This window comes from Melozone crissalis, unplaced genomic scaffold, assembly GCF_028551555.1.
Source record: "Melozone crissalis strain CALT ecotype California unplaced genomic scaffold, PUWL_Pcris_2 ptg000027l_1, whole genome shotgun sequence".
Lineage (NCBI taxonomy): Eukaryota > Metazoa > Chordata > Aves > Passeriformes > Passerellidae > Melozone > Melozone crissalis.
The window spans coordinates 48,221,885-48,245,403 of record NW_026535805.1 but is presented as its reverse complement, the minus strand read 5'-3'; the positions used below and the strand labels follow the sequence as shown (position 1 = coordinate 48,245,403).

Below are 23,519 nucleotides of genomic sequence, written 5' to 3'. Positions count from 1 at the left end.
GTAGGCATTTGAAGGAGAACGAGAAACAGGACAAGATGACAAAGGAGGCATTGTCTGGAAATGTGATATTGGGTAACAGCTCTGGAAGTGTTTTTTTCAGCAGACAAGTAATTTTGGAGCTAATCCATTTAGAAACCATGAAAAAATATTTTAATTGATCAATTAAAATTGCATCACTATTTCATTTTAATTTCAAGATGTGCATCATTTAAAGCAACCAAAACACTGTTTGAAAGCCTAAAAGATTTGTATGACTGGGGCACTGAAAAGCACAATAATTATTTATTTAATTTTGCATCATTTTTATCAAAGTACCATTCTGTTAAGTAAAGGAACAGTTTATATGTATCTTTACAGATTTTAGGACAGCTACACTTATTTTCATCTGGCAAAATGGTTTTTATGATTAGGGGTAACTTATGTAGCAAAGGATATATTTTGTGAAAACAGAGCTGCACATAAAAATACCCCCAGACTTTGCTACCATAATATAAATACTCCATAACTAACTTGTTATTCATGAGGTTGTATTTTGTTTTACATAGGGAAATTCCTCTCATGGTTCTTGAAAGTACTAATAATATCTTGAGCTACAAGACCTAAGGATCATGTTGAAAATGTTTGTGTAAATCCTATGTTGACAAGGAAGGATTTTCTTTGCTTTCAACAGCTACATCCAGCTTAAAATAATTTCTTATTCCATGAAAGGCTTGGAGGAATATAAATAGAAAAGACAGTTGTGAATTGTATAATAATCTGCAATACATGAAGATTTCTGTGACATTTGACAACAGAGCTTTCCCTTTATCACATCACTTTTTAATGCATATCAAATTACTAGCCTGACTGCTAGTCCTGATCGCTGCCAGATACATCCAAAATTATAATTGAAATGCTAAAGATAACCCTTAATTCCCTGGAAGCCTTCTCTAAGTCTGTATTCACAGGGAAGTCTGCTTGGTCTTAAAGAATGCTTATATATCTTTTATTTTCAGCTCAGGCACAGCTGTCTTTTCTGATCTGGTTTGGTTTTGTTTTGGTTTTTTTTTTTCCATAAATTGGAAATGTATTGCTGACTGTTTAGTGCCTGAATGTAAAACACACACTTCAAAACTTATATATAGCCTCATGTGCATGTATCTGTACAGGCCGAAAACAATCCTACAGATGTAGTGCCAGTGAATACCACTTTCAAAGCCTGCTTTCAGTTACACTTCCAGGCTGTCTTCCTTCCTCTGAACTTGAATTTCTGTCCATCTTAAGGTGCCTCTGCTGCAGAATGTAGCTTCCCATTTAAGAAACTTTCAGTCCTCTAATTTTTATGGTTTTCTGGAAACTGCCATTTTATCAGTTCTGTGCATAAGCTTCTTCTCCACCCTTCTAAAAATACAAGAAAATTCTAAAAGCTGAAAGGACCAATTAGAAAGGAAATAATGGAGATGGGATATAAAACACCATGTCTCTGCAATAAAGACCACCTTTGGTTATTAGGGACTGCAAGACTTCAGAAGGTGGTGATCCCATGTCTGCTACTTGAGTTTTCTTGTTCCATCTTTTGTGAACAACTGGGTTTGACTGCGCCAGAGATGGGCTGGGGGATCCAGCTGGTGGGGGCATGGGAGGAGGGAGGTAGAGTAAGAGCAGAGCAGGACATGGAAGCATAGAGAGGAAAGGGATTTCACACTGATGGGGTTGTCTGAATGTCAGGTCTTTGTTTTTTGACTTCTACTGTTGTCTCAAGGAGGACTTTTGCAATAAGGCTAGTGTCTCAAACGTAGCTTAACATGATGTACCCATGTCCTGGGCTGACTGGGGCTCCCAGCTGGCCCTCCAGCCACAGCAGGAGATGCAGCAGTGTCTTCCCACAGGTCTCAGAGCTCAGGAAGCCTTTTGCAGGGATGCCCACAAAGGGCCTTATCTCACATCTCTCAGGAGGCACAAGCAGAATAACAACAGCACCAGCAAAGGGCACCTGTGTAATCTTGTCCTCCTCTGGCTGAGGGTGTTCCTGTATCTAATGCAGCTGTGCTTGTTGCCATTCTTCTGGAGATGGTGTCTGTTCAGATCAGTCTGTGTGGATATGTTCTGTAACATGAGGCCACATAATAATGCATTTTTGCTGGGAGCTTGTGACAGAGTGCATGTAAAGGGTGCACTGGCTGCACACTGCATTATTCAAGAGCTATCAAGTCCATAACCATTTCCCATATCTCTTCTGCAGGAAGATGCCTTTATATTGTTATAACATCCCACAGTGCCATATGGCCCTTAAAAGCCATGCTACTCTTTTTTAAGGGAAGTGCTGTTTAGCAATTCTTTAAAGTGTATTGGCACTGTTTTTCATGTGATTTCCAGCTTTTTAGGAAAGAAAAATGATTAAAACTAACAAGTAATGTTATTTTGTACTCTAGTCTTCAAAACTCAATCTTTTCGTACCTCGCAGTACATGACATTAAGATTAAGAGTCTCTTAATGCTCTAATATCAGAAACAGATTCTGTAATAAGCTGACAGGAGGAGGTCCACGATTGAAAGGGATAAAGCATCTTGTTGTGTACCCAAGCCACCACTGAGAAATAATTCCCTACTCTAATCTCAGCCAGGGATTTTCATTTTATCCATGATTTCTGAGAAAAAGGAGTTTCTTTTTAAGCAATTGGTTAGTACAGATGATTATATAGACTTAACTTCATATTCAGTGATAGAACCTGACTGTTTTTAATTTTTATAATGAGAAACCAAAAGGATTATGGAAGTACCTTATAAAGGTGCTTCCTTCAGGTGACACCCTCTTTGGGAACATGATCAATGTCTGACTCCACTTTCTGAAAAGCAGGCTAGGACAGGTCTGTAGGGCTGACAGTGGAAGACACATACAAAGAAATTTAATCTCCTATACCAAGGTTTGTTTTCGTACAAATATTCATAATCCACTGGAGAAGCTCGGAGATTATTTCAAGAAAATCCACAATGTTAGGGTTCTTCAATGACTGTTTCACCTCCTAGCCTTAGTTTAAATGATCTTAGTCTAAAACTATTCCACTTTGTGTACATCCTTTACAAAGATATCAGCCACTTCAGATTTTTTTCCTTGACAGTGTAAACAGCTGTCTCAGAGACTACTGGTTTCCTGATCTTATTTATGTCCTGTGGACAAACATTTTAAAAAATCAACAGGTGTTACCTTGTAATCAAAGGGACTTACCAATCAATCTTTTTAAGGTTTGCTAGATGGTACCTGTATGTAGTTTAAAATCAACACTTTGGGAATAATTTGAGAACAGAGGGGATCATTTTCTATCATGTCCTCAATGTTTGTAATTAAGTCATGGGATACGTAAGATGAGAGTCATTTAACTGTCCTGATGGGTTAACAAACTCTTTTCTAGCAGTTAAATTTTATTTCATTTTTGGTAAAAATAGTCTATGGTAACAGTTTGGATTTTGGGTTTTATGTGTTCAGCGCAAAGTTCTGTAAATTTATACAGGTGCAAAAAGCAAAATAGAGTTGAGCCAGCACATGCTTACATCCTTTTGCAGAGCAGGTTGTTAAAGTTACAGGCTTCTTTCTTTCTGATGGTTTCCAAAGTCCTTGGCTACCATGTTTGATCATCTTTGCCTCATTAAAACAAATGCTTTGTACAATTTTGTTCCATGACAGAGATAATTAATTAGAACTTGAGGACACACAATTGATCACTAACTGGCAGTGCATCATTTATAAACTTTTTGTGAAATGCAGGAGACACTGCAGCTTGCACTGATAGTGTGTGTAGCTATTACTGCAGTGGCGTGATTAAACTGGTGTAAGTTCTTCAAGTCGTGACTCTGTAGTAGTTAGACCATGTGGAAGCCAAAGAATGACTTTCCCTTACAGCACATTCCTCTTGGCAATCCGAGCTGGGAAGCCATTCCTTTTCTTAGGAAGAGTAGAGTGAGTGTGTTTTGTTCTGTTTGTTTGGGGTTGGTTTTTGAACAGGCTTTACTGGTACTTGCTTCAGAAGTGAGGCCAGATTGTCATCACATCATTTATACAAATTTATTTACACAAATTATGGGTTTCACTCAGGCATTTTACAGCGCATCACAAGCTGGAGGTTGGGCAGCAAAGCTCTATTTTTGTTTCTACCAGGAGGGCACCATGTTGGCCTGACTACAGCAATTCACTATAAACCTGGAGCACGGGCCAAGGGCTGGGATTTCAGCTAATGCCTGAAACTGGCCATGGGAGGTACCTGGTTATCAGCTGAACTGGCCAATGGAAATTGGGTTTGGTGCTCCTTCTTGAGCTCCTTTGGCTCAACCATATTAGCCAGAAGAGCTGCCAGGACACAGGTCAATTCTTTAACATTTACTCTGTTTGCCTAAGCATTGAGGATTATGCAATCTCGTGGTATATGTGGGTAGGAATTTCCACCCATCCCTTACTGCAAACCTCTATCGATACTGCAATTTCAACCACATTTGAGTCTGGCCTAGCATTCTGTGAGATATTATACCCTCAGCGGGCTGGAGAGGAAAAGATGGGCCTATCACTGCCAACCCAGAGAAAGCTGCAGTACAGACTTCCCCTTGATTAGATATCTGAGTATCCATCCGTGAGAACCTAGCTACAAATGACCCAGCTACTGGAAAATGACCCATGAGACCCTGTACCCTGAGAGACTTTCAGTGAATGCAACAGCGCAAGAAAACTTCATAGGAAGATAGTCCCCATTATTTTCACTGCTGTTCATAAACAACTCCCTATTTAATTTTTCTTTTCTAAAGAAAAAAATTAAACAGTGTTTAAAATAAGGCATCTCTCTGTTGCTGATTATTGAGATGCATTCTCCAATGCCCATCCTTCTTTAAAAGAAAAAAACTTACGGTAAATATGTCAGGCCAAGGTCCTTATATGTTTGCATAGTGTTCAAAGTACTTCTGAGGATAAAAGGAACAATAAGTCATTCATCCAAAAATCAAAACAGTGAAAAACTGCAACTTGCTTCTGCATAAAGACAGCAGGGGTTGCTTCAGCTGATTACTTTTGATATTAAATAGCGTGTTTGGCACAGAGCTGACAAGAATATTACAGACAACTAGTTCAAAGAAAGTTTAAACTGCTGCTTTCAAAAGCATGGTATCTACAATATTCCTTTTGTTAAAACTGGAAAACATGTTTAGCATATTTACCAAGTACTCCAAAACAGAATTCTTTGTGTATAGAGAGTATATTTTCATTTTTAAAAGGAGCTACAGTAACTACTACAGTAACACTACTACCAAATCCTAGCTGTTGATTACATCATGTTATATTCAAGGCCTTGAAGGATAAAACTCAAACTCCTTTTCTTTAAGCTGTTGTGTAAGGATGTGATAAGAGTCACTTTCTGTCTTCTAGGAGCCCACAGGCAGACCAGATAAACAAATGTTAGAAAAACAAAAGCACTAGCTTTTTTGTTTGAGCTAAAGAATCAAGATTTTGAGTGACCTCCCATGCACTGTATCTCTGGCAGATATGTATGTTCACCTAAGATATGTAGTGTCCTAATCCAGAAGCAGTGAAGAAAACTGAGTTTGAATAAGGACTCGTCAGTCTTGATTGTGAAAATCCTTTTAGCTCTTTTTAAATACTTAGCATATGGAAAAATTGACATTATTTCAATTAATTCTGCTAAATTTAATTTTTATGGTTCATTAATATGTCCTTTGTAATTTAAGGGAAATGGACCCATGAACTTTATGTGTTCTGTATTGAAATCAATCAAATTATTTGATAGTTATCCAGCAATTATTTCAAATTATTGAAAGTGATAAGCTCAATTAGTTGTTTATTTTAGACGACAGCTGCATATCAGTGGTTCAGGCCATGTTTGTGCTTCATTTTATGAAAGAAACTTCCTTCATAGAGAGGCATGTCAAATGCCTTGAAACACACACATACACCATGTAATTGGAAGGTCATTAAAAGTCAACAGAAGAACCTCTGTCATAGTTCTGTGATCACCTTCTGGTGTTGTTTCTTTATTATCTTTTATTTCAGAATGCTAGCAGAGAGTAGAACTCTAGTACAGTCTGATCTGAATTATACCAGAGAGATAAGGCAGGGAAACTGCCACACTTAGGAAGCCAAATTAATCTAAAAAATGCAGCTTCTTTTTACAGCAGAATGAGCTAAGGGCCTGCCAACCCAACCCTCTCCTGCCAGTGGGTGCCCACAGAACATAAATTGCCATAACCTAAAACCTGTGTTTTCAAAACCAAAGCCAAAATGCCTAAATGACCACTTTGTATTCCAGACAAAACTGTGTTCAGCAAACAGATTATCTGGCTTAAGGGAATTCTTCTCCAAAACATGAAAATGTTATTAAGAGGAGATGATTCTTTCCCTTCATATTCTCTAAGAAAAACAGACAATATGTAGAAGCAAAGCAGTGTGCACTCAACTTAGACTACATTTATAGTCTGATAATAATATATGATGCATAAAAATGCTTGGGATTCATGGAAGATTTTACACTGAATGTGGAGTCCCAGTTCTGTATGGAAGAGAAAAGCAAATGCATATTTCCATATATGAGCAAGGCTTGCCAAACCTACTCTTATTAGCCCTGAGATTTGCTCAGCTGGTTAGAGCATGGTGCAAATAACACCAACGGGTTTGTTGCAGCAGTAGTAGCAGCCATTCTGAAGTAATATCTTGAGTTCTCATGTTTATGTTTCCTTAGAAATGCTAAAGAATGTGTAGCAATTTTTTAGACAGATAATTTGATTCAATACCCACAATTCTAGACTAGAAGGGTGAAATTGTGGTTATGATTGTCTTTTCACCTTCATTCTATTTCTCAGCACATACAATAGTGTCCATGTCTGGGGAGGAAGAAATAAATTGAAATTTCAAAAGACTGAAAGGAACACTAGAGAGGCAAACCATGCACAACTCAGCAGCTGTTCTGGCATTAAGAGAACACATATTTCCATTTTATTTGTTTTGTACAATTTCATTATTAGATGGTTAAACAGATACATTTTATTTTGTCCGTGAAATAATAAATGTCCCTCTGGAAAGCTTATAAATTTATGTAGATTATTACCAGACTCTATTGCTGTTTCTAAGTAGGATGTTACACCCTTGGTAGCTTATTCAAAACCTGTCTTTTTTTACTTGCCAAATCTGTATCAGAGAAATGGATCATTTTAAGAAGCTATTTTTTTGTATGGAGTTGCAAGCCTCTCGCTGTCGAGATTTCACCCAGCCAGCAGCCAAGCCACTCACTCACTGCCCCACCAGCAGGATTGGAGAGATAATCAGAAGGTAAAAGGCAGAAACTCATGGGTCGAGATAAGGACAGTTTAATAAGTTAAGCAGTTTAATAAGTTAACTTTTGGAAGTTAAAGCAAAAGCTGTGCACTCAGGCAAAACAAAACAATTCACAGCTTCCCATGGGCAGGCAGGTGTTCAGCCATGCCCAGGACAGCAGTGCCCCATCACACGTAACTGTGACTTAAGAAGGCAAACTCCATCACTCTGTGTTTCCCTTCCTTCTTCCTCCCCTCACTTTATATACTGAACATGATGTCAAATGGTCTGGAATATCCCTTTGGTCAGTTGGGGTCACTGTCCCAGCTGTGTCTCCTGCCAAATTCCTATGGCAGCTCCAACTTTCCTTGCCAGCATGGAAGTACTAAAAGCAGAAAAGGCCTTGACTCTGTGTAAGCTCAGTAGTAACAAAAACATTTTATTTTGTTACTGTGCTCAGCACAAATCCAAAACATGGCCCCCATACCAGCCACTTGGAAGAAAATTAACCCTCCCCCAGTGACACCCACCAGGCTTCTTGAAACAAAAATTGACTCAGAATTATGTTTTAAGGGTACTGCCGTACGTCAAAAATCAAAGGTGTGTTTTGAAACAATGAAGTACCAGGAATAGATAGAGAAACCAGTGTGTCAAAACTGCTCTGGCTGTCTACCATGTATCCTCAGCCACCTCCCACTGCAGGCAGTGAAGGGCCAGCAGTCCTGGTCCATGGAGGGCTTTGCAGTGCCCAAACAGCAGTGCCTGCACTGCACACTGACCCAGAGCTGTGTTTCCTGTTGCAGAGCCTTCACACTGTGTTTCTGCACTGAATCCCAGCTGAAGTGTGCTCATTGCTAATTACAGACCTGCAGTGCTGATCAAGAGCCCCAAGGAACCCAAAGGTCATGCAGAAGTGGCACAGACCCTATGGAAGATGAGGTGCCCGAGGGATGGATCAGTAGTACAAATTTGTAAACTTTGCTGGTCCACTAACATTTAGTGCAAACCTGTGAGAAATAATTTCACATTCTAGTTCTTAAAATGATGTCAAAATCCAAACAGAATTCCTGGAAGGAAGAAAAATTACCTGTGAAATGGGGGACTTACCAGTATGACTTTGCAGGGCAAAAAACATTCTTTGACATAAATAACATGTGCATAAACAATACATTATAGAAGTAAGGAGGTTTTTTCTCTGTGTAATTTTTTTCATCAGTAGAATTCAAAAGAATAGATGAGTAGACAGAGAACCTCATAAAGAGTTACCTTGTGATTTGATTGGGAACCAATTTGGAAATTTAAATCCAGGCAGTTTGTAGTAAAGCAAAAATAAAATTGTGTATGGTACATTCCTGGCAAAGCAAGAGCTGGCAACGGATGCAGAAAGCTTCCCTTCAGCATAGTTTCCATGAATCTGTATGTGCTGGTTTTGATTAAGGAGCTTTAGAGTTCTCTTGTGTGTTCTCCAAAATGTCAGGCTTTTATTAAGGTTAGTCTGTAGAATTGTTTTTTGCAAAAAGCACATTTTGGTCTTTTGATCTGCTATTGGAAGCAAGTAGTGAAAAGAGCCCTAGAAATCAGCTGCTCAGAGATCTGCCCTAGAGATCTGCTTCAGTTTAATATGACAGCTGCTCTCTGCCTCAATTTCCCAGTTTCTTAATAGGGCAGCTTACCTAATGTTTATGAAGCAACCAGGAGAACTGCAAAGTGGCAAGTGGCAGAGATCTGCAGCAAACAGCAGATGTGGATTTATCACATGAGGCAAATATCAAGTGTGTAGAGAGTCACCTTGTTCAGGAGCAGCTCTGCTTCTCCCACCAAGTACAGGGAAATAATAGGTCAGAAAATACAAAAATGGACATTCCTTGGCTGATAAGTGGTTGTGGAACACTGCGTTGTTTAGGTGGGCCTAAGTCCTCCATAGCTGATGTTCCAAAAGGAATTAGTTCTTGCAAACTGAAAGCTCAAAACCAAAAGTTGTATACCATCTTCGTTCTCACTGTCTTTGTTCTTCAGACTATCTTTATTATTCACATTAGGCTCCAGATGTCCTAAACTTCAATATGTATGCTGCATGTTTTGCTAGGTAGAGTTAGTGACCCCAGGACTTTTTCTCTTCATTAGCAAACATGTTCATTCTAACTTGATTCATATCTGCTGTGAAACCACTTCATATGTTATTACTGTCCACAGATTCTAGGTGCCTCTGTGATACTGCCAGACTAAGGTTGAATGCTCCAAGATTATTATTTTTTCTGGAATACTAGTAGCAAGAGATTTTTATCTGTGAAATTCTTGTGAAGAGAGATCTGGCACAATGCCCTTGGTTCTGAGAAACAAGATAAAGCACATTTTCATATAAATGCCCAAGTGGTTTTGCAAACCACACAAAATGCACAGATAAGGAACTGGAAAGGTAATCATAGATTGGTTGGGGTTAGAAGGGGACCTTGAGGATCATCTAGTTCCAACCTTCCTCCTAATGGACACCTTCAGGTAGACCAGGTTACTCCAAGCCCTGTACAGCATGGCCTTGAATACCTCCAGGGAGAGGGCATTCACAACTTCCCTGGGAAACCTGTCCCAGTGCATCACCACTCTCACTGTAAAGATTTTTTTTCTAATATCTAATCTAAAGCTACTCTCAATTTAAACCCATTTCCCATTGTCCTTGTAAATATTCTACATGTCACTACATGTCCTTGTAAATATTCTTGTCCCATCTTTCCTGGAAGTTCCCTTCAAGGCCCCAGTTAGGTCACCCCCAAAGCTTTCTCTTCTCCAGGCTGAACAATCACAGTTCTCTCAGCCTTTCCTCATAGAAGAGGTGCTCCATCCCCCTGATCAATTTTGTCTCCTTCCTCTGGACTCAGTCCAGTAGGTCTGTGTCCTTCCTGTGCTGAAGATCCCAGAGCTGGAAGCTGTATTCCAAGGGAGGTCTCAGGAGAGAAGGATATTGCAGGGGAATCCTGTCAAAGCCCTTGCAGGAGTCCAGATAAATGACATTTGTAGCTTTTCCCTTATCCACTGTTGTGGTTATTCCATTACAGAGTCACCAGGCTGGTTAGACAGAATTTTCCCTTGGTGAAGCCATGCTGGCTGCCTGGACTCTCCTCCCTATCTTCCATGTACCTTAGGAAGTGTCAAAGGAATCATTTCTTTTTTACTTCTTCAGAAGACTCATTACTACAAATCTTTTTATGTTAGTCTTCCCTGCAAAGGATAACTAAATATACTTTGCCAGAAAGGAATAGTTTCCAGTTTTACTTGCCATCTCCAGCCCAGTCACATTGTTCTGAGATTAACAGTGACTGTTTCACATGTAAGAACTCTTCCTGTTTGCTAGAACTTTAATTTCCTAACATTTTTCATTTTGTTTATTAAATACGAAGTTGTACTGTATCTCAACAGATACAGGAGCAAGGTTTTGTGTTGGTTTTCATTATGGTGTCACCTGACACACCTGGCTCCATAGCAGACCTTAAACAGCTTCTTAAATCTCTGCCAGTTTTTCTTACCCTGTCATATTCTTTGTCCCTCCTTTGAATTCATTCATGACTGTGATCCACAGGGCCATGAAATTGTCCCCAGACCTCAAGAGTGAATTTGTTGTCATTCTGCCTTCCATCACATACTCATACCTTCTCCTTACCTTCTTTTGTAATGTTTTTATCTGGAAGGAATAGTAATAATAAAAAATGCAGTAGAGACTGTAATAAAATCATTCTCATTGCAAAAAAATTGCAAAATCACCATTAGGATTCATTGATGATACATGAACAGAGATATGACTCCAAGGGGAGAGTCTAAAGTGAGTGTTAGGTGCCTCTTGAATGATTTCTTGAGCACAGGGAAACAAAATATAAGGCAGAAAATATATCAGGAAAAAAGTGTATTTGCTGCTGAACAAAACCACCCAGGGTGATTGTGGGTATATTTCATATTTTTTCATATCTATGATTTTAGACTATTAGTGGCAGTTACTATATTTTCTGGGCGAAAATGGTCCTTAACTATTTAATGCCATTATATTCTAATTAAATATTTTTTCTTTGATTGTTACTTGAGGTGCCAAGTACTATGAATAACCTAAAAAACCACTCCCTATTATTTAATACATATGTGAAGCAATGCTGAGGTAGTGTCTTCCCTGACAGGGATATTCAAATGGGTTTAATATCAGTATGATTTTTATATGTGTAATGTTTTTCTGCTACCATGAGATAAAAAGAATTCTTGGGTCAACAGAAGCCAGAACCCCTCTCTCAGTAGTCTCAGATATTAGCTTTTATTTTCAGAAGAAAAAAAAAGATTACTCTAAGGCATCCAGTTTTCCTTAAAAATACTGGGTTTGGGTGGGGTTCTTTTAATTACTAAAGCTGAGCAAGGATTATTATCCACTTTCTGCAGCTATGCTTGTACAGTTACTAACAGGCAGAGAGCTGCATGGGTTTATTTGTTTATTTATTTTTAATTCCTAAATATATTTTTCTGCATTTCAAATCTTAAATCTTAAGTTAGTCCTTAAAAGGTTGATATAAAACTGCCCCCCCCCCCCCTTCAGAGGCAGCCAATATTTGGAGCTGGAACTTCAGACATAATAAATCAATAAAATTAAAGTAGGGATTTGAGACAGTGTAATAAGAGAGGAAAAAAGAATGGAACTACTTATGAATGATAAATCAACCTAGTTGTATAAATAGTTTTCATATAAAAGTTAATGAAAAAGTCTATTGTGTATTCCAGGTAAATCAGTGTGCATGCTCATGTCTCCTATGCAATCATTATTCCCTTGAAATAACATATTTTAGGGAACTGAAAAAATGAAGAGCTAAGGACCCTTGCAGCAGGATCCCTATATTGCTTTGTGGGGATACATTTCTTCAGGATCAAATTGTCTATTCCAGTTTCCATATATATTCTATACCTGATGTATTAAGATATAGGGAAAAAAGTTCTTAGTTTTTCTGTAACTGAGGATTAAAGAACTTTTGTTCTTTTTTTGGTCCTTGGTGTTTGGGGATTTTTTAAGTCTAAGGCCAAGGTAAATGATGGCAGGGACTTTTTCCCTATTACACTTCAGTGTCAGTTTTCAGTGGGGAAAAGTATGGTCCAAGAGCAAATTTCAGTATGCCTTATTTCAGGAGGTATTACTAGAGAGACTTAAACAGTTCAGATAAACTGGAATGCTACACAGTGCAAAGAAGATGGTTTGTGTGTCTCACTTTGATTTTAATTGAGAAATTGAGGCATTTTTCTGAAGTGGCAGGTTAGGTCAGAACTGTCTGATGGCCCTCATCTCATCTTCTCTGTTTCCCTCCATGTTCTGCTTCCACCTCATGTACTCCCTGGTAAGACCAGCTATGGACAGGTGCTTGAACTGACCTGTGTATTCCTGGAATGTTTATATCAGGGGTTTCTTCCCTCAATTACCTACCTTTCCTAACTTAATTTATTGGAAATGCTTTCTGGAAAAGCCTGTCTCTCTCCATAATTATATAGGGATCTCTAGGAAGACTATAGTACTAATTTAACATGGTTATTTTTCTGAATATTGGAAGTTCCTCATTTATAAGGCTCTGGATCTTTTTACAAAACTAATGAGATTCAGAATAAAACTAGTCTAGAGAGGGAATTTATTTCTTTTCATACCATTTTGTACCTTTCCAAGATCCCTGTTTAAAAAAAAACAAAAGAGAACAAGAAAACCCTTACAAAATATGTGCAATGAAGAAGTGAAATTATGTAGTTATGTCTACCTTACTCTTGCAGAGTATAAGTTTTCTTTTTTATAATTGCAATTTAATAAAATTACATAAAACTCTTGCCAAATTTGCACATGAGCTACAATTAAAAATTAACTTGTAGGAGAGTCATTTTCCAAAAAGTGATTTTTCTTTTCTGAGAAAAATAGATGGCCTTGCTTGTATTTCATCATATCAGTGTTTTAAACAGAAAGGCTTTGTTAGCCACACTGTTCCTGGGAAGGCAGAAAGTAAATGCTTTGACAGTTTTGAAAACAAATTACTTAATCTGTAGGGAGCTGTTATTTTCAGTCCTTGTAACACAGCAATCAAAACCTTCAGGAGAAACTTATTTGCTGATTCTTCTCTAAAGAAACTACTGATTTTCTTATAAACAAGTAAAATTTCAGAGAAACTTACTTGCTGACGTCTCTAAAGGAACTACTGATTTTCTTGTAAACAAGTAAAACTTCAGTCTTATCTCTACATAGCCTGTTACTTGGCAGAATTTAAGCAGTAAGGCACATTTTAATAAAAGTGTAAAAGGTTTTGGTAAAACTAAAAAAATAATTTTTTTAAAAAATTTCTGCTCAGAGGATTCTGTGGGTTTTATATATGCCCAGGGCAAGTTGAGAATACACAAATATAAAACACACAAATATAAATACACAAAGTACAGATATTTTGTACTTTGGTTTTACTAGGCCTTGCAAAATAGCAGAAGGACAGAAATCCTTCCTGAGAAAAGTAATTGTTGGTAATGTGATAAACAACACTTGAATTATTATGAAATAGTTTATTTTTTTCCACAGGGTGGTATCTATTTTTTCCTCAGCTTTATCTGTGGTGTTCTTCCAGAGAAAAGCCAGTTTTAGTAGTACTGTTATTTAGTCCTCCGTATGACCAGACACACTCATGTTGGGATTGCTAAGCAAAAGAAAGATCTATCACTGCCTATGTAAATCTTAAAATCATGTTCCAGTTTTCAAAGCTGAATTTTTACTTTAATTAGTTCAGCTTCCATCTCATCAACCACAAGCCACCCCAAAAAAGGCAGAATGATGCAAAGGCAAGAAGGGGAGGTGATCTTCAGGCTTTTTCTGGGATGGGGGGGAAACAGAAAACCCCACAACAAAACAGATTGGACATCCAAGAATGGAGATGGCTGAAATCACCAGTCTCTTTGGGAAGCCTTAGCCTTTCCTTTCAGCACATCAAGTTAAGGGAATATTTTGTTCTTTATCATTTCCCTGCAGTCAGACAGGGGATTGGCAAGTGCTGGTGCACAGGTAAATGGATTTACAGCTGCTTCCAGGGCACAGAAGTAATTCAGGGATGGCTAAACACACACTAATACCTGAGTGAATCACAGCAAAGTCGATTGGTCTATACACAGGAATTTTGGATGATACCCTCAGAAGGGTACCCACAGGGTATGAAGTTTTACCTCCAGGAATCTTGTAAGTGCTTGCTTTCTTCATGGAGAACATGCCTACAGGGAAACTCTACAGTTTATGTCATCCCATCTTGTTATACCTTTACAACTGGAAGAACCCACCTGTGCAGGTCCCTTTGTCCTTGTTAAATGATGTAATTTCCTGCTCTGATTTCCCTTTTGGAAAGGAGTTTGTCTTTCTTAAGTGAGCTCAAAATGCTCTCCAGAATCAGACCGTGTTTGCAAGCCTGGAACATAACCCAGCTTTTTTAGTAATGCCCTCAGGGTCTGAAATGGCATTATTTTAAATTGCAGAGAGGCGTATCAGTGTGATAGTTGTGGATCATAGAATAAATTTGTTTTACAGTAACCCCCATGCTGGTAACCAGAGCTTCAGCATGCAGAACATGAGCCTGTCTGCATGAGATGCCTGCAGGCAGAGGGAGCCCACCAGAGCTGCCCATGGGCAAAAAGAGGCACAAGCAGCTACAGGCACGAGCAGCTACATAATTGTCACACGTTTTTCATACTACTGCACAGCTCAAAGGGGTAAAAATAACCCTAATAGACAGTCTAACTAGGTCTGTATGGAAAGGGTTAAAGGCTGTCCAGAGAAAGGCAGAGGGGATGTAGTGGAGCTGTATGTACATTGTAGTTAAACCCAGCACACTTTCAGCTGGCAGGGCCTCTGGGCACCTGGAATTGCTTTCTTGCCCTGGTGTCTGCCCAGTCAGGTTGATGTGAGCTGTCCTCAGGCTCTTTGGTGGGTCCTGGCCCCACAGAGTGGTTCCTCAGGGTGGTGAGCTGCAGAAAATTACCCTGGGTGTAGGTGTGGCTCAGTGTAGGTGGATAAGTGTTGAAGCATAAATTTGCCCTCACCTCAGCATCTCTCTTAACTTCATGCTTCCCAACCAAGAACCCTGTCCCATGCCCTGGGGTCTAACAGTGTAAATACCAGCCAGGCTGGGGACAGATCCCCAGGTTCAGAGCCTTTCCATCTCAGCAGGTGTAACCCATAAGAGGACACAGAGCAGATGGCACTAAGCAAGCTGTGCAAAGTCTTTCCCAAAAAGTGACTCTTTGCCAAAGTAAATTACTATCAGTTGTCATTTAAATGAGAATAAGCTTCACTGATTACTTTTTGCATAATCATTCAGAATGAAACCAGATGTTCCTCAGGCCATGCTTTAAAGCTGCAATGCACATTTAGAGGTAGGCAAGAAAATTCTCACAAGAAAAAGGATATTGAGTCTTGTTAGTGAACTGGTTTATCTGAAAAAAACTTATCTTTTATTGATGATGAAAGTATATTTCTGAATCAGAAGCCATTTCCCAGCTGTTAGACAAAGCTATATGGAAATTGCCATCCCAGCGATGTTAATATTGCCCCAGCATGAGTCAAGCTTTCGTTTGTTTTTAAAAAGGAACAGTAACTTCCCTTCAGGAAGACTGCTCTGAACCACAGTTAGGTTTGGGCAAGTGTTTTAACAGAATGATTTTCTGGGTTTAATTATTTTAATTTTACTTGCTTGGTACCTTTACATTTCTTGATGTGGCAGATTTTCAGTCTACAGCCAGGAATCTGGTCTGCAGTGTTGTATGAGGCTTCAGAAGGAAGCAAATCACTATCTAAATCATCAGAGAAATTCTTTTTGGTTATCCAGTCTGTTTGAAATTGTCAGGGCAACTCCTTTTCCTCCTAGCTTATAAGACCTAAAACATCCCCACCTATGTATGTTTCTTCCTGCTGAAAGAATATTTATAGCATTTCTGACCTTTGAATGAACTTTGAAGAATCAATAACAGCAAAGTGGAGAGCAGGTCAGCAGCAGTTTTACTCTTGACTGAGTGTAGCCAGTATTCAGCTTGGAATATCTAATATATGTTTGGAACTACCATAAATATTTAAGCAACATTTTTGCAGGAAATTTGCAGACTTCTGTAGTGCTGTCATGTAGCTACCATCTGAAGGATACAAGGCCAGAGCCATTGGTGTCATTGATGGGTTTTTAAGTTGTTGTGTGTCAGTTTTTTACATGGCAGAACTTCTACAAAAAGCCTTGAAAGGTGGTGCTGAAGAATTATTTTCTTAGCTGTATTTTGCTGCTGAACAAATGTAAGCAAATTAGAAACTGTTATGACTCACCACAACTGAAACACCATCCATTTCCTTCCACTCCAGATTAGAATAAAAAAATGGACAGTCGCCCCTTGATGTGTGAGCACAAGCAGCCATATGAGATGGTTCAAGACAAGATTTATCCATTCAGAGTTGTTACCCCTATGACCCTACAACTCAAATAATTTAAAGGACCTTTCCTAATTCCTCAAATTTATGAAGTTCCTTCCAAAATCAAAGTGTTCCCATAATGAACTAGACATCTCAGTGCTGTTTCCTGCCTCCTTCTGAAGGGGAAATTAATTGCACTTTATTTCATTACCTAAAAGCAAAATTTGTCACTTAATTAAATCCTTTCCTTCTCCAGAGCTGGCACCCCAGAAAATTCTTGTTGCACCGTCTTTTGCCTACCACAGGTTCCTGGCCAACTAGTTCAGATTGTAACTGTGCATTAGAAGCCTAAATTCCAAGTGCCTTGAGGTAAATGGGATGAATCCCATTGCTAGGGGTGACAGTAATAGCTCTCACAGAGCAAGAGGTCTTCTGCCTTGTAATTAGAGTGAATTTTTGCAGCCAGGACTTCCCTTCATGCCATTACATAGAGGTAGCAAGCAGGATTTTGCTCTTTACTGGAGCCTCCTGAAACTGCTGTAATACACAGGGCATTTGTTTGCAAATACAATGTCATTATTCAGAAAATATCTCATAAAAGCTTAATTTTTGTCCAGTATGTTCCTGATTAACTGAAATGGAAAGACAATGATAGCGATACAAATCCTCAAAAATTTCAAAAAACTTTATAACATCTCAAAAGAGTTGTTTTCATAAGTTTCTTTTTCTATGTCCATGTCATTTGAAGATTATGTCTACTTGTTCAGCCAACCATCCAAATATGTCTAAAAATACCAGGAATATAAAATAAATTTACTGTTATGACAACTTTTGTTTGTTCAGAAGTTGTTTGATCAAAGGTTTTAATAGTCAGGAAATTATGATTTTTTATTAACGGATGCTAACGTATTTATTGTTATTGTAATTAATGTTACATTCCTGAAGAAGAACAAAGGAAAACATTTCCACACAAGTTTTACATGAATTGTTAACGTCAACTTTGAATTTCCTTGTTTTTTCCTAGTTTATAAAACAGCCTTAATATAGAATCATTTTGTCTCCATTTCTCCAAATTTGTAGATTCATAATATTAAAGAATGGATTCATTCCTCTCTCCACATACCCATTTCCTTCTTTTTGCTTATTTTTTAATTTCTTTCCAAGATCAATTTATTTCTCCATGTACATCTTCAGTGCTCTTAAAACATAAAGCTGTCTTAGCATTTCACTGTTCTCCAAAATTTGCATTTCAGCTTTCAGCAGTCTCTAACCAAGTGGAAGTTGCTTTTTTCCTCTTATTCCTGACACATTTTAAGTGCTTTGAAAAATTCTCTAAAGCAAGAGAAAAACTGAAGTTCTGATGTTACACCTAAGTCAGATCTAAGTACTGTATTGGTTTCTAACTCTTCTGTCTCTAGCATAAAATTAAGACATGGTTGAGACTAAATAACAAAATCAACCTTTTGTTTCACCAGTTCAATAGACAAAAGACATTCATATTAATACTTCTGATGAAATTGTAGTTTATCGGTTCATTGAGACTGCTGTTTTGGCTCCAGCACGAAGCTGAAGTTCATCTGGCAATAACACAGGGATTTGAAAAAGCAACAATGTTACATGGACACTGGGACAGATCCATGCTTTGGAACCAGCCAGAGACAAAGCCCATGGCAGAGCTGGGTGATTCAGTTTCTACTGAATTTTCTAATTTGCTGACACTGCCAGAGTGGGTACATGTCAATTTGGGTTATACCACCATCAGCAACATTGGGGTTGTTGTACGCTCATCATTTGTCCACTCATCATTTCTTCAAAACTGTATGATAACTGGAACTGCTCATTGTTTGTGCTGATCTAAGGCTGGTGAATGCCCTTAAGAGCTGCTTCAGTCTGTTTTGTTGGGTTTATGTCAGTGTTTAAAAACTGTGGGTCATTTTTATGCATGGTAAGGTACATGCTGTCTCTTACAGTTTGTTTTATCTCATGGTTTCACCTTCATCCGTGGCAGCTCCATCAGTCTGGTCTGTGAGGCCTCCTGTCTTCACTGCTGCAGTGTTTGGGTGGCAAAGTCCATGAATTTAGGTCCTTAGGTCTTCTTCTATAGTCAGTGCACACAAGGCTCAGCTGCTTCTTTTCTCACAAATATCTGCCTACCCCCAGCTACCAAACACCTTGACTGAATCCACAGTCAGTACCAGACCTGGAGCCAGACACTGGAGCTGGTTTAATGTCAAAATAGACCAGCTGTGCACAGGCAGCTTCTCACACATCTCACAAGTACAGGAGGATGGGCTGGTCTCACTAACAGCATGCAATTTGGCTTGGTGATTTCAGAAAATGACGAGGAGCAGGAGGCTCTGCTGTCACTGGACAAGCCTGGTTGGTATTCCCAAGGTAATGCTATCCAGCTTTATGATCTACTGAAGAAGATGACTGGCAAGTTGGACCCCAAGGTATGTTACAAGTGAGAGTAAATCTTTCTGAAAATACCCTGTTTCACTCAAGAATTCACCAGACAAACTTTCATTATAGTTATTGATGTGATTGGTTCTGCAGCCCAGAACTGGAAGTAGCATATTTGTCTTCTTATCAGTAGAATATGTTATCCTTCTAGATGTAAATTTTCTGTATGCAGGGTAAACATTTCAGCAGCTTTGGGAAGAATCAGGCTGTAATCAGGAAATACCCCTGAGGAAATAGATCATAAAGATTAAAAGATAGCATCAGTAAAAACTAGGAGTATGTTAAGTACAGGTGTGGATAGGTAAAAGTGCCACTAAAGATGGTGCAACAACATTTTTTCATAGTGAATAAATGCCTCCCTGGACACAGAAGAGTTTTGAGTCACCAATAAGAATGTTCTGTCTTGTTTCCAGTGTAGTCTAAAACTTGTTCCAGTTTAGTGTATTTTTCTGGTAATCTTCCTGTGGCTTCCCGTCAGGGTATTTCTGTCAGCCAAAAAACTCACACTTCCTTTTGCTGGTCCCAGTTAGGCTTCCTTTTCCAATGCCCCTGGAGGGTAAGAGCGAGGAGGGTGTGTGGGGCCAGCATTTCCCTTATGGAGCTGGTTGAAGATAAAACCCCAAACTTGACATTAATAGGATCTCTGCATGTTTTGACCAAGTGTAAACATGGAGGAATTTTTATTAGGTCATTTGAAGGCTCTTTTTCTCTCTCTGTGAAATACAGTTTGCTTGTGTTTTCCTCATATACAATGAACTTCTAATTTGCTTCTTCTCTCACAGGTTGTTTATTTTGGTGACAGTATGCACTCAGATATTTTCCCAGCTCATCACTATAGCAACTGGGAAACTGTCTTCATCTTAGAGGAGCTTCTAGGGGACAAAGGTATAGTGCCTGCAAAGGCTGAATCTGAGCCACTGGAGAAGAAAGGAAAATATGAGGTAAGGGTTCCTGCAGAAGTTACCTGGAACAGAATAAAGTAAATTACAAAAAAGCCTCATGTCACCTGCACTAGGAATGAACCTGCTTGTCTTACCAGGGTGCTGGCAGCATCAGCATCGCCCACAGATGTGTCCTCCTTGTCTTACCAGGAGGATGCTGTTCTGTCCCAGCTCAGCAATGCATGGGTGACACAGCACCTCTACCTGGAGCTAAACCATGGATCTCAGAAAAGGGGCTGTGTGTGCTCTCCCTTAGCAAGAACCTTTTTAGTAACAAGATCCCTCCATCCCACAAGAAAAAATTTCAAGCCCAGTTATCACAAGTCCAGTGTCTGAACTCTGCTGAGTTCATGGCGTTTCCCTGTGTGTTGTGGCCACCTGTAAACACAGAGGAATTTTTATTACATTGTTTTGAAGGTTGCTTTCTCTCTATGTGAAATATGGTTTGCTAGTGCTTTCCTTGTATACAAATAACTTTTAATTTGCTGCTTCCCTCACAGGTTGTTATTTTGGTGACAGCTGTGCTCAGATAAGAGGGGCAGCTTCAAAATCTGGCCCAGTGCAGACTTACTGATAGTTACCTCAGATAAATAATATGATTTTCAGGTTGATCACTGTTGGGAAGCAGGGCCTTAGCACTGCTGTCACCCTTTAATTCTCCCACAGAAGGTTGAAGGTTACTATGGTTTATCCTTTCCTCTCCTCCCAAAGTAGATAGAAAACAGCACTGAGATGGGTGATGAGGCAGCACTGTACCTCCAGCATGTCCCATGTAGGTAGGAACTACAGGAAGGCTTCACTCTCCATTTCATGGAGTATCTCTTCATTTCATGTGCTACTAAATAAATAGGTCATTTTCTTCTAGTTGCATAAAAATACTTGTAACGCTCTAAACTTTATTTTTCTTTTAAAATAATTACTCTTTGTGATTAAAAGTTGACTTACCAATAGAAAAGATCTGGGAGGTGCATTTATACTTGGTGTAGTTTTAATCCAAATGCTATAAAAGCTCCTGGTTTTAATGTAGAAAAGGGTCTCTTCAATGGGACTAAAACAATATAGATGTGATATCTTTATCTTATTTTTAATAGACATATCTCATCTTTTCCCCCACTACCCTGATTTCTAAACTATAGTCAGACAAAGACATTTCAGTCACTGAAATAAGGAAATGTAATCATTAATGTTTAGGCTTTTTCCTGGGTTGTAAATAAACAAAAATAAAGTAAAAAAAATTTAGTATCGTATCAAGAGAATGTATTTCTCAGTAGGAAGAGGAGGTAGGGGAAGAAGAGCTAGTAACACATACAGGTTAACACAATTTGATTTAAATAATTAATACTTTAAAAATAACTCAAATCCTCCATAAATTTGTTCATTCTCTGACTGGAGATTCTGCTGCATTGCTGCATAAAACTTAAGGTTTGGGGGATTTGTTCAACGAGGTTTCTTAAGCATGTTCAATATATGCTTTTGAAGCACACATTTTTAAACAGAGAGACAGAAGGTGGTTCTTTTCCTGGAAGTACAAAGGGTAATGGATTGGTTTGTTTCTGAGCCCACAATGATGATTTGGTTTTCCCTTGTTGCGACTTCTCTGCTCACAAGATCCATCTTCTCTATCACAGCAGTTGTCAAGCAGCAAATTGAGACTTTTAGACAGGTGCTTGACATTTCACTGACACTGTAGCACTCCTGACAAGAGATTGCAGTATCTCAGGGAGACACCACCCCTGCCACACACAGCCCCTGTTCCTTTTACATCCGCTACCAGTGACAGCGAGCAAGCAAGGGAGAAATGAATTGCGTTGATTAAAGGAACCTGAACCGGGGGGCCGTGGCAGGTCAGTGGTGTTATTTCATTACCAGGCTGCTCACTGGAGTCTGAACAACAGGTCACATCCATATCTCTGCAGTTGACTGGGCACCACTAACTTAACAGGACTAGTTCAAAGGGACTCCCTTTACAAACCTACGAGAGTTTTATTTTCATTTCCCCAAGCAACTTCTCCCATTAACCCTTTGGTTAAGAAGGGAGAAAAGCCAATTCAAAGGATTGTACAAAGTCAGGTGTTTCTGGAAAGTTAGTCACAGATTAGATTTCATCTAGTTAATCAGCCTTAGCATTCATTGGCAATAAAATACAGTACTACTGTAGATTTTCCATGCCATGCTGTGTGTGCAGAGAGGGACTGAAAACTTAATACATGGTGCAACTCTCAATGCTATCACTCTTTGCAAAATACTATTAAAGTAAGAAAGTATTACTTTAATTGGCAATTGCATCTTTCAGAAAGAAATGACAAAAATCTGGTTTTTGACTGAAATACCAGTTGTTTGACTGGTATTTCATCACTAACAGTGAGAGGGGAAGAAAACAACCTCCTCACACACCAAGTGGGAGACTTGTGATTTCCATTTTCATTTGCAGTTTTTGTCTTTTCCCTTCAATTAAATGCATGATATAAGCCAGATACACATAACTGTGAAATTATGGTAACAACTGCAGTTCTTTTAAGTATGTGAGTCATAACCAAATAAGCAGAGAATAGCAAACTAAAAACTATTTATGCAGTTATTTGGCTTCTAAGTAAATTGCAGCATGCAGGGTGAATAAAAATACAAGGCATTGTGTTGAAACACGATTTGCCTCCCTCCTAGAATTGGGGGTTTGTTTGTTTGGATGGAGGCTTTGGTTTTGCATTCTGTTCTTTAAATGTGTGATCAGTTCCATCAATGAAAACTCAAAAGGAAAGCTGGAATTTGTCCCAGGATTTCGAAGAAAATTATTACAGAGGAGCTGTCAGTGTGTAAATGAATGGCTTATATGAATGAATGGAGCAGAAATTAAATAATTCATTGGTGGATATACATGATAATTTTGTAAGTAGAAGGGAAAATGTAATTTTTACAATATTGACTGGTTTGTTGTAGAAGTCAGGTCTGTAATCCCTGTATTTCCATTAACTCCCTTGGTGTGACCATAGACAAGGCTATTTCCTTTGTGCCTTTTGGCTCTGTTTGTCTCTTTATTCCTGTTTATCTTTGGCACAAATCTAACAGTACTTTCTGGAACAACCTGAGGTGTTGTTGTGAAGCCTGGTGTGTTAAAGCCATATTCCTAGGGCAATACCCTGAAGTGCAGCACATTTTACTTTAAATTTGCTAATAGTGATCCCTGTTGTAGTTTAGCTACAATATTCATGTGTGAAATGTTTCATATTTGCATGATGTGTAGGAGAGCAGGTTCTGTGCAACAGAATTCAGACCAGTGCCTGGTTTGTCCATTTGTGTCATTCAGGGACATCCCATCACTGTGGTCAGCACAGCTGTGCTGACAGAAACATCTCAAATACTATTACACCAGAAAAACAGTGTTTTGAGCATTAATTTTTTTTGTGGCATCAAGAATCAGTGGTGTGTTA

General features: G+C 38.8%; 1 protein-coding gene across 1 annotated transcript in view; it reads left to right on the top strand.

The window, feature by feature from the left end:
* NT5DC1 (5'-nucleotidase domain containing 1) overlaps positions 1-23,519 on the top strand; it is a 127,765-nt gene that overhangs the window by 88,557 nt on the left and 15,689 nt on the right. Inside the window, exons 9-10 of the mRNA XM_054279498.1 lie at positions 19,025-19,143; positions 19,936-20,094. Of these exons, the coding sequence (XP_054135473.1) occupies positions 19,025-19,143; positions 19,936-20,094 (278 nt within the window). The remainder of the gene's footprint in view (positions 1-19,024; positions 19,144-19,935; positions 20,095-23,519) is intronic.